We start from the raw sequence: 12276 nt of genomic DNA on the forward strand, positions 1-12276 counted from the left end.
TCTGCACTGAAAGTACATTATTAAAGTTGCAAAGTCAAGCACTCAAAAGTCAGGAAATGCCAGGATTAAGGTTACCCATTTAACCAGCATTAGAGGGGGATGGGAAATGCTTTACCAGTGGATTTCACAGATCTTTGCTGACACCAGAGCAATGGTGAGACTCAGGAGTCTTGGGTTCTACTGCAGGTTCTGGAAGGAACACGCTCTAGAGGGTACTGCCACTCCCCCACTAAGACTTGACCCCTTCTGCCCTGTCCCCTCCAACCTGTCCCATTCTTGTCTCTTACCCACCCTGGGCTCCTCATCCCACAGAGCACAGGAGAGACAGGCTCCCTGCTCTCAGTTCTAGTGCCCAGGTCTCACACAGCCTACAGCAGCAATTGCAGGGAAAGTCCGACTCAGCCCTGGGCTACAGCATATCCAGTGCAAATCGACTCTTCTGCAAAGCTAGCTCTGAAGCTCTAGCAAGTCTTTAATGAGCAGGTGCAAGTTGCAATTTTTTGAAAGGCTTATAACTTGACTAAATTTGGGCAGATTTTCCTGGAGGATGGCAAAAGGCACATCCCTGACACTAAGGCCATCTCCCTGCCAAACTTCAAGGCCTTAGATTCATAGCTATTTAGGTCAGAAGGGACCATTATGATCATCTAGTCTGACCTCCTGCACAACACAGGTCACAGAATTTCACCCACCCACTCCTGCAAAAAACCTCTCACCTATATCTGTGCTACTGAAGTCCTCAAATCGTAGTTTAAAGACTTCAAGGAGCAGAGAATCCTCTAGCAAGTGACCCGTGCCCCACGCTACAGAGGAAGGCGAAAAACCTCCAGGGCCTCTTCCAATCTGCCCTGGAGGAAAATTCCTTCCCGACCCCAAATATGGCGATCAGCTAAACCCTGAGCATATGGGCAAGATTCACCAGCCAGATACTACAGAAAATTCTTTCCTGGGTAACTCAGATCCCACCCCATCTAATATCCCATCACAGGCCATTAGGCCTATTTACCATGAATATTTAATTACCAAAAGCATGTTATCCCATCATACCATCTCCTCCATAAACTTATTGAGTTTAATCTTAAAGCCAGATAGATCTTTTGCCCCCACTGCTTCCCTTGGAAGGCTATTCCAAAACTTCACTCCTCTGATGGTTAGAAACCTTCATCTAATTTCTAGTCTAAATTTCCTGGTGGCCAGTTTATATCCATTTGTTCTTGTGTCCACATTGGTACTGAGCTTAAATAATTCCTCTCCCTCTCCGGTATTTATCCCTCTGATATATTTATAGAGAGCAATCATATCTCCCCTCAAGCTTCTTTTGGTTAGGCTAAACAAGCCAAGCTCCTTGAGTCTCCTTTCATAAGACAAGTTTTCCATTCCTCGGATCATCCTAGTAGCCCTTCTCTGTACCTGTTCCAGTTTGAATTCATCCTTCTTAAACATGGGAAACCAGAACTGCACACAGTATTCCAGGTGAGGTCTCACCAGTGCCTTGTATAACGGTACTAAAACCTCCTTATCCCTACTGGAAATACCTCTCCTGATGCATCCCAAGACCGCATTGGCTTTTTTCACGGCCATATCACATTGGCAGCTCATAGTCATCCTATGATCAACCAATACTCCAAGGTCCTTTTCCTCCTCCGTTACTTCTAATTGATGCGTCCCTATCTTATAACTAAAATTCTTGTTATTAATCCCTAGATGCATGACCTTACACTTCTCACTATTAAATTTCATCCTATTAGCTCACAAAAGCTTATGCTCAAACAAATTGGTTAGTCTCTAAGGTGCCACAAGTACTCCTTTTCTTTTTTCAAATACAGACTAACACGGCTGTTACTCTGAAACCCATCCTATTACTATTACTCCAGTTTACAAGGTCATCCAGATCCTCCTGTAGGATATCCCTGTCCTCCTTTAAATTGGCAATACCTCCCAGCTTTGTATCATCCACAGACGTTATTAGCACGCTCCCACATTTCGTGCCAAGGTCAGTAATAAAAAGATTAAATAAGATTGGTCCCAAAACCGATCCTTGAGGAACTCCACTGGTAACCTCCCTCCAGCCTGACAGTTCACCTTTCAGTAGGACCCGTTGTAGTCTCCCCTTTAACCAATTCCTTATCCACCTTTCAATTTTCCTATTGATCCCCATCTTATCTAATTTAACTAATAATTCCCCATGTGGCACGGTATCAAATGCCTTACTAAAATCTAGGTAAATTAGATCCACTGCGTTTCCTTTGTCTAAAAAATTTGTTACTTTCTCAAAGAAGGAGATCAGGTTGGTTTGGCACGATCTACTTTTGTAAAACCATGTTGTATTTTGTCCCATTTACCATTGACTTCAATGTCCTTAACTACCTTCTCCTTCAAAATTTTTTCCAAGACCTTGCGTACTACAGATGTTAAACTAACAGGCCTATAATTACCCAGATCACTTTTTTTCCCTTTCTTAAAAACAGGAACTATGTTAGCAATTCTCCAATCATACGGTACAACCCCTGAGTTTACAGATTCATTAAAAATTCTTGCTAATGGGCTTGCAATTTCATATGCCAATTCCTTTAATATTCTTGGATGAAGATTATCTGGGCCCCCCGATTTAGTCCCATTAAGCTGTTTGAGTTTCGCTTCTACCTCAAATATGGTAATGTCTACCTCCATATCCTCATTCCCATTTGTCATGCTACCATTATCCCCAAGATCCTCTTTAGTCTTATTAAAGACTGAGGCAAAGTATTTGTTTAGATATTGGGCCATGCCTAGATTATCCTTGACCTCCACTCCATCCTCAGTGTTTAGCGGTCCCACTTCTTCTTTCTTATATGACTATAGAACCTTTTACTATTGGTTTTAATTCCCTTTGCAAGGTCCAACTCTACTTGACTTTTAGCCTGTCTCACTTTATCCCTACATGTTCTGACCTCAATAAGGTAGCTTTCCTTGCTGATCCCTCCCATCTTCCACTCCCTGTATGCTTTCTGCTTTTTCTTAGTCACCTCTCTGAGATGCTTGCTCATCCAGCTTGGTCTACAACTCCTGCCTATGAATTTTTTCCCCTTTCTTGGGATGCAGGCTTCCGATAGCTTCTGCAGCTTTGATTTAAAATAATCCCAGGCCTCCTCTACCTTTAGATCTATAAATTCTTCAGTCCAATCCACTTCCCTAACTAATTTCCTTGATTTTTGAAAGTCAGCCCTTCTGAAATCAAAAATCCTAGTCACAGATTTATTTTTGTTAATCCTTCCATTCAGTTTGAACTGAATTAGCTCATGATCACTTGAGCCAAGACTATCTCCTACAACCATTTCTTCTATGAGGTCCTCACTACTCACCAAAACCAAATCTAAAATGGCATCCCCTCTAGTCGGTTCAGCAACTACTTGCTGAAGGAATCCATCAGCTATCGCATCTAGGAAAATCTGAGCCTACTAGCACTCATCCTCCAGTCTATATCTGGGAAGTTAAAGTCTCCCATGATCACAGTTTCCATTAGTATTTACTTTATTAAAAACATTAAAGAGGGCTCTATCCATATCCAAATTAGATCCTGGCGGTCTATAGTGCACCCCAAGCACTATCCCAGGGGAGGCTCTAATAGTTTTCTTCCCCAATGTAATTTTTGCCTAGACGGACTCAGTCATATCCATTTCATTGCTTCTTATTTCTTTACATTCTACCTCATCATTGATATACAATGCTACCCCACCACCTTTACCTTTATTTCGGTCTCTCCTAAACAGCACATACCCCTCAATACCTGTAGTGCAGTCATGACTACTATTCTACCATGTTTCTGTTATCCCTATAATATCTGGTTTCACTTCCTGCACCAGTAGCTCTAGTTCCTTCATTTTGTTACCTAGGCTCCTCGCATTAGTGTACAAACATCTTAATTTTTGCTGTTTAGCCTCTCTCACATTCTGTACCCTATTAGGCACGGTCATTCTACAGCCAGTATAACCTATTAGACTGGTATCTCCACTGTCCTTCCTCCTACCCACGGCTGTACCCTTTTTTACTTCGTTTTCTTTCCTCTCAATGCTAAAATCCGGCGTGGCGATTACCTGGACATCTCCCAACCATCTCCCCCAGATTCCTAGTTTAAAGCTCTCTTAATCAGTTGTGCCAGCCTCCATCCTAGAAGTCTATTTCCTTCCCTACTCAGATGAAGTCCATCCCGAGAGAACTGTCCTCTGTCCATGAATGCCTCCCAGTGGCCATACATCCCCAAGCCCTCCTTATAGCACCACTGCCTAAGCCATCTGTTGATAGTCATAATCTTGTCACACCTTTGTTGCCCTTCTCTAGGAACAGACAGAATCCCACTAAAGGTCACCTGAGCCTCGATTTCCTTAAGCATCTTCCCCAGCCTAGCATAGTCTCCCTTAATACTTTCCAGCGAGAATCTAGCCGTATCATTTGTTCCCACATGAAGAATAATTAGGAGATTCTTTCCTGCTCCCTTTAGAATCCTTTTCAACCTCAGGTCTACATCCCGTATCTTAGCACCTGGAAGACAGCACACCCTCCTATTCTCTGGATCAGCTCTGGTTACAGGCCTATCTATTCTTCTCAGTAAAGAGTCCCCAATCACATAGACCTGCCTTTTCCTAGTGACGGTGCTATTCTCCAGTCTATCCCCTGTTCCCCCTGGCTGCAAGTTCTTTCCATTCCTATTCTCCCTTGTAATCCTCTTTAACCCATCCTGTATCCTCCTGGGGCTCATATTTGGTGTAGTCTCCATTGACTCTTCCCCTTTTCCTATAGGACTAGCCGCTCTTCTCTTCTTCCTTGCCCTTCCACCTTCAGTGATTACCTGCTGAATCCCTCACCTTTGTTCAGCCTCTTTTGCACAGTTTAGTCTAACAGACAAAAGCTCCCTAGGGCAGATATTTGCCACTTTTTTGTCCAGCAGGCATCCTGAACTATGGGACTGTATAAATATGTTCACTGGGACAGATGCACACGTCATCTGGCAGCTGGAGGGTACACATAGGAAGTCATGACTGATGTCAAAGAGACCCAGATGGTTCCTGGCAAAGGAAAGGAGGTTTTCTAAAAAGAGCTGGTTTACCCCTCCAGCTGCACAGAGACCTACTCTTCTCCAGCCTGCAGTCACTCACCTGCATATCTGGGCTGGAGGTAGAAGAGCCTTGCAAATGAGAGTCTCTGCATCTCCCCTGGGGACAGGATGTCATACCTGCAGCAGAGCCAAGAATCAGAACAAGCCACAATTAGCACCAACTTACTGATGAACCCAACCCTCTGGCAATCGGTAACACCAGAGAATCATGTGATCCACCTTCACTGTCTGCCTCACAGAGCAGTCTCCTGCAGAGGTACACAGCCGCCCCCTGCCACACACACACACACACACACACACACACACACCCCGCTCACATGGAGCCAACTCCTTTCCAAGCTTGGCACCCAGAGCTTAGGGGTGGCTCTGCAGCCCCAGGGATCTCAGATTGCTTTGGGAGCAGATGTGCCTATGTGGGACTATCAGACTCAGATGTTGGGGGCAGGGATGCCGGAACAGAAACTCAGTGCTAAGATGACATCTTTGCTCCAAAATACCATTCCCTTACCCCTGTGCGGCTGGATGCAGAGGATATTCCCCTCATAACTCAGGTCAGCTCTGTGTGACTGCCCCGCACTCACTTCCACTAACCAGGAAATCTACACAAACCTAGCCTCAGACACTGCACCAGCCTTACCAGTTCCAATCCACCTGCTGGTCCAGACCCCCTGTGCGCACCAACAAATCAGACTGCAAACGACACAGGAAAAGAGACTAATGAAAATCTGAGCACGTCCCCGGCTCTGACCAACAGCCTCCCACTGCAGATACAGTCCTGAATAGAACCACCCCCTTCCTCCCCAGTGCTGTCCTCGATAACCCCTTTCCATCCTTCTCCCAAAGTCAGCTCCCCCACAAACGTGCCTCCTGATTTCACCTTCCCATGACATCCCTTCTCCCACCCCGGTGTCACTCCTGCCTTTGATACATTCCCACCTCCTCACTGGTGTTGCACCTTCCACAGCAATACTCCTCCTCTGCTGAGCCTAGTGTGAGGTAGGTAACAGATAACACCCTGCACATGACACTCAGCACTGTGCTGCCCTGCCGGGAGAGGTAGGAAAGCAGTGCCCTCAGTGATAGAACAGGCCCATTATGCTGTTGTCAGCTCCCTTAGCAACTCACCAGCCCAGCCAGCTCCAGGAAATGCAGGATCCTCTCATCATCTGCAGACCCTAGAACACAAAGAGCATCATCATCACATCCAGGACAACAGTACCACTAGGGCAACACTTCTGTGGGATCACCCAGGATGGGCCAATGGGCCCAAATCTCCCACTGCTTCCCATGAGAGTTTCTGGTTGCTTGTTTATTTTTCAACTAAGTCATTTAAAGTCTAACTTTTGACTGTCTGAACCACTGAAGAGCTGCAGATTTCACACTCCACCGTTCGGCCCAAGGCTAATCCTCAAGTGGCTCCTATAGGCCCACCACATGCAGGGGAGGTTAAACACCAACATCCAGGAGCAGCACCATGAACAAAGCAGACTTCTAGGCAGCACGTTTCAGAGCTATATCTAGAGCCTGGGTCAGTGGAGAGCAAGGGAGGAGAAACACAGGGACCAAGGGTTCAGTAGTTCTGACTGTGCCCAACTGCAACAGAAACATGCCTTAAGCAAGACTGCCTAAAAGCTCTAAACCCTCATATTGCAAACCGGGGAATCCCAAGAGTCAGAACACAGGCACCAACAAATGGGGAGTTCTGGGAGAGGAACAAGAAGTTCCAACAAATGCAGGGACAATATCAGAGCTAAAACAAGCCAGCCAGCTGAAATCTAAAATAGACACGTGAGCTGATCTGGAAGCTAAGCAGAAGGGCCATGTACCTACCAAGTGCCTCTCTGAAGTGAAGTTAGCCTTTGCCACCTTGACATTAGGCAACTCCAATGCACTCTACATCTGGAAGCAGAATGTAGTTGCCAGCTTATTGGGCATCACTTCCCTCAGACAACATTACACTGGAGCTCTGCAGTCTGCACTGGCTTCCAATCAGACTCCAGTCTGGTTATAACTGATAGAGTCCTACTAGGCTTGACTCCTGGCTACACTGGTCATGGGGTGTGCTTTGGCGGGGGAGCATGGGAAAGATTCTCTTTCCCCCCCACAGGATACCACCCACAGCAGGGCCTGACTATGGAACACACTTCCTAGGGGTCTGACAGAACCAGGATTCATTTGCCTTCAGGACATAATGCAAAGTCCAGCTATTTTCTCAGGTTCTTTGTGAGGGATAGGTTTATTTAGAATAGGCTCTGTAGGCAGGCTCTACACTCTGTGAAGCAGTCATAAAACACACTAAAAGTTACAAGAAATGACTGTCCAGCCCTCCTTGGTACAGCAATAAATACCCACCATCCAGCAGGAGGATAACACAATAAATCTAGGAGTGGGAGCAGCCAATCATGAGTTGTGCAATAAAGAGTGGTTACACTGGACAAGTAGCCCTGTGGTCTCGGTAAACTTTGGATGGGCAGGTTTTTTTAAGCTTCGGTTTTGTATATTTAAGGTTTTTTTGTTTTTTAAACAAACACCTACATCTGCTGGGAAAAGTGCTTTCAGAAATCTAACTCAATATATATTTACCATGACAACAAGACATAATTTGGTTCAGAAGGGGGCTGGTGATGAAATATGTTGGGTAACATTACAAAGAACAAAGGAGTGTCACGGGCAACTAGTACAGCACCGAGAGAAAAACCACAGCACCCTGAATCCACTGATTCTGGTCTCACGGGGCAGTTCCACTCCTAAGATACCCTTCATGGACCTACTTCTTACTGGTCAGAAGGTGAAGACTCAGTGTTTGACTAATTCAGAATCTGGGAGAATTCAGAAGTGTAGTAAGGGTGATTTGAGTACTTCCTCTCCACACACACGTATGGAAATCAGCAGGGAATCCTAGAAGATTCCGTACATAAGTAGCAATGAACAAGGGACAAGCAGCAGCCAATGTGGCTTCACAAAAGCGAATCCTCCTCCCGGAAGTGTATGGAGCTGAACTACAGACACAGATAAGGCTTTCAAGGAAATGCTAAGGGCAGCAGAAACAGAACGAGTTAGTGCTGCTAACATACGGACAGGCACGGAGATGCTGAGCTAGAAAAAACAATGTGCCAGTGGGGTGTGTAGGGGGGCAGGTGCAGCCAGTGATCACTTAATAGCTGCTTCAATTAATTTCCACTCACCTGAAACTGGATAAATCTTCTTCAGAGGATAAATCACCTGGTTGAACAAACCAAACACAGACCCATGTCAGAGGAAGCTGGACATGGAGTTTATCACAGCCACACGCTGGGCCCAGAACTCAGACGCGAGGAGATGAGCTGTCACCAGTCCGTTCTCCTATGAGCTTTTATGCAGCCCACAATTTCCTAGCACTGGGGTTGCTTGTCCCGTCCCATCTGCTCCGAGTGCAACTAGGGACTGGGACTGTCACTTTGTGCAGCCAGCCTGTGGGACCCCTGCACCAAACAGACTCACCTGCTCTCGCAGGGTTCCATCTGTGAAGAAAGGTCTCTGTGGCAGGAACACCACCCCATGGGGACCAAAGCAGCTCAGCATGTGGATGTTCCCTGCATAGATCCAAGAGAGAGAGAGTCACACCAATTCACAAGCTTACCTTCTAGCCCTTTCCCGGTGCACAGGCCTGCATTAGTGAGATCCAAGCACTAGGTAATGATCACGCTTCTATGGATCAGAGGTCAGGTGCTCAGCAGAGTGCACGGATGAGAAGTTCACACCACAGCACACGGGAGAGGGGACAGCTTGAATGCACCAGTGACAGCACTCACAAGGCCCTAACTTGCCACTCGTGGCTCAAGTTCCACCCACCAGCCTCTCTGGGGCAGCATCAGCTCCTGCCCCCCGTTTCGTGGGATGAGGTTTTGGAGAAGTCACCGTCCTTACCCCGTGTGCTCTCCCAGAGGCCACCAAGGACCCTCAGGAGTGACGTCTTCCCCGTGCCAGTGTTCCCCACGATCAGCAGATTGTTCCCTTGGGAAATCCGTAGGTCGAGGTCCTTGATGAGCAGCTTGTCCGAGGATGGAACCGAGAGAGACACTCGCTCCAGAAGGAAGGCTGTCTCCCCCAGCACAGTCTGCTCTCCAAGACCACTGGAGCCCAGCCACCAAAGCAGAGGGAGAAGAAAAGAACCAAGGGGGTAAGTGATTGAGCCTCGTGGTGGTGAGGAGCAGATGCCTTTCAAATGACATGCCTCCCCTAATGTCATATTTAGGGCCTAGATATCATGGCGACTGGTGCCAACAGACAAAAACTCAACAGATTCCAGCCTTCTGAGTTAGAAAGCACCAGTTACTGGGGTACCAAGGTGTCATTTATACCAGCTATGCCGTGAAATAGTGGGCTAATCAGTGACCCAGCACAAAAGCACAGCACAGACCACACAAGCCACCGGCCTGCAGCAGGAGCTGTGGCAAAGGGTAACACCGAAATGTGATCTCCAGTTCCCCCTTGTGGAAACGTTGCCATAACAGTTGCCAGCTCTGGAAGGCTGTACTGGGAATAGAAAGCCCCCATGGATGGTCTACACTGGAAAAAAAAACAAAAAAAGACCATGCCAGCAGGTCTCAGAGCCTGGGTCAGCTGATTCAGGGCTCGTGCTACAGGGCTAACAATAGCAGTGTAGACGTTACCGCTTGTGCTGGAGTTCAGGCTCTGAAACCTGGCGAGGGGGGTGGGTTTCCAAGCACAAGTGGGAAAGTCTACACTGCTACTGTTAGCCCTGTAGCACAAGGCCAAGGACCCAGGCTCTGGGATTCGCTGCCACAGGGTTTTCATTGCAGTGTAGACATACCTTATGAGGCCCTTTCATGGGGGGGGGGGGGGGGGGCAACACTTCAATCCAGAATTAAACAGTGATTCAAGTTAGAAAACAACCTGTAAGGAATCAGCTACTTATTGATAGACAGGTCAAGAGATGGACAGAGAGTGGATGATTCATTCATAACTTTTTAAAACACACACACCCTCCTATGAATAAGAGGCCTAGATCCCACTGTCTCCCTCTCCCCTCACTCATCTATCTAGAGCAGGGGGTTCTCAAACAGTGGATTGGGACTCCTCAGGGGGCGATGAGGTTATTACATGGGGGGTCACGAGCAGTCAGCCTCCACCCCAAACCCTGCTTTGCCTCCAGCATTTATAATGGTGTTAAATATATAAAAAAAAGTGTTTTTAATGTATAAGAGGGGGTCACACTCAGAGGCTTGCTGTGTGAAAGGGGTCACCAATACAAAAGTCTGAGAACCCCTGATCTAGAGCGTACGCTCTCTGAGGTAGAGACTGTTTTTGTAGATGTTTGTCCAGCCCCCAGCACAAGGGGGCCCAGATCCTGTGGGGGGCCACGGCTGCTATTACATAAGTTATACTCAGTGGGGCTCCCAGACCCAATCTTCTCAGACTGCAAGTCAGAAACTGTCAGACTGCAGGAACCAAACTGCTCATTCTGCTTCACGCCTCACTGCCCACAATGGGAGCTGCACTCTGAGCTCAGCTACAACAATCCCGATGCATGAGGCGAACCCATCCCTCTCCTTGACAACCTGCTCAGGACCAGGGACCCAGCAGGAAGGAATCGGGGAGCACAGGTACAGTAGAAATGGCGGGAACGGAAAGAAGTAACTTTGCCGGCCAGAGGCATCTGATGGTTAGAGGCCAAGGCCAGGATTTTCAGACTTTGGGGCTTGCAGTCCTCATCCGTTAAAGGCAGGCCACTTTTATTCAGGCCTGCTTTTAGACTTCTAGGTTTGGAAAGGTTGGCCCACACCCCGAACATACCGTCAGATCCCCACCCCTCCAAGCACTGGTTCCAATTCCACAGATGGAAGGAACACATTCCAAAGCGTAGAAACACCCCCAAATGCAGGGGCTGTCCATGTCTGACAGGATGTGATGATCTGGCACAATAGCAAGAAGGAAAATGCTGAAAGAGAGCCCCACGTGGACGGATACAGTGAGGAACTGGAGGGAGCCTGAAATTGGCCAAAGCCCTGGAGAACACATTATCAGGAACAATCCCACTGGCTGCTTGGGTCGGGGCAGACTAGATAGAGCTTCTCTCTCTCTCGACTTATTTACTATTTTCACTATGGTCGTGCCCTGAAATCCTGGTTGGGATCAGGACCCCGCCGTACTGGGTGCTGCGTGTGCACGCACATGAAGACATGCTCCCTGCCCCAAACAGCTTATAAAACTAATATGAAACAAGATGTGACAGGTGAATGTGACAGTTGGAGGGGAGTGGAGGCAGCCAGTAACAGATCATATGATCATATGATTACGAATACATTGGCATTAGGGAGGCTCAACTTGCTGGCCTCAAAAGGATTTTTCACAAACAGCTGGCTACCAGCACCTGCCTCTTATTGAGCTGGTTGATTTCCAAGGCTGCAGATTCCTTGATTTTCCAGTGACATGAACATACCTCCCTGCCTCAGGGAGATCTGGGGACATGCCTAGTGGTTGTTTAATCTGTGCCTATTCCTCAGACACAAAGGATGCAGACCTCTGCTCCTCCTAATAGCACCCCCGGGGGAATTCAAGGGAGAAGGACCCTAGGCTGCAGTGTTTGGAAGAAACCCTATTTTACCATCCCAGAGGCACATCCAAAATACCTGATGAACATGAGAGTTTTCCCCACAGCCTGAAAACCCACCTTCGGACAGTAATTTACCATCCCAAGCTAAGGCTGGCCGCAGATACTCACTTGTCAAAGTCCCAGTTGGTTTTGGCTTCTGATTCACAATCACGGTGTTTCCTGGAGAGAGACAGCAGTGTCTCCTGCAGCTCCCCAATCCTGCAAGACAGGGAGGGTAGCAAGAGGGACAGACGTGACTCTGCAGCCCTCTCCCCACATTCCAGCTCCTGTCCCAACTGGGCTTCTAAACAGATTGTATTTAATATTTGTTTAGCCTGAGCAATGTGCTCGGTGCTGTACAGGACACAGAGCAAGTCCTACCCTGCAGAGCTGCCAGGCTGAACCACTGACAGGATGTCCATCCTGGGGGACTGGAGGGAGGTTAAAAGGAGTTCTCTTTTGTTTTTGAATTACCCAGAGTTCCTAAGCAGCAGGCATCATGCAGTCAGCTTCCATTGCAAGCTACTCACTGGACTAGAAAGCACACGGACACTAGTGGGCTGCGACTAAGGCATATTTTAAAGGAAGA

The 12276-nt window shown here is 47.5% G+C and overlaps 1 protein-coding gene across 7 annotated transcripts in view; it reads right to left on the reverse strand.

Annotated features, from left to right (window-relative positions):
• The window catches only part of ABCD4 (ATP binding cassette subfamily D member 4), a 34285-nt gene that overhangs the window by 4355 nt on the left and 17654 nt on the right, over positions 1 to 12276 (reverse strand). For all 7 annotated transcript variants that reach the window (XM_048855952.2, XM_048855951.2, XM_048855950.2 and 4 more), the window contains 7 exons: positions 11817 to 11906; positions 8999 to 9204; positions 8573 to 8664; positions 8278 to 8314; positions 6218 to 6267; positions 5730 to 5782; positions 5133 to 5209 (listed from right to left, as the gene is read on the reverse strand). In XM_048855952.2, the coding sequence (XP_048711909.2) occupies positions 5133 to 5209; positions 5730 to 5782; positions 6218 to 6267; positions 8278 to 8314; positions 8573 to 8664; positions 8999 to 9204; positions 11817 to 11906 (605 nt within the window). The remainder of the gene's footprint in view (positions 1 to 5132; positions 5210 to 5729; positions 5783 to 6217; positions 6268 to 8277; positions 8315 to 8572; positions 8665 to 8998; positions 9205 to 11816; positions 11907 to 12276) is intronic.

This window comes from Caretta caretta, chromosome 6, assembly GCF_965140235.1.
Source record: "Caretta caretta isolate rCarCar2 chromosome 6, rCarCar1.hap1, whole genome shotgun sequence".
Taxonomy (NCBI): Eukaryota; Metazoa; Chordata; order Testudines; family Cheloniidae; genus Caretta; species Caretta caretta.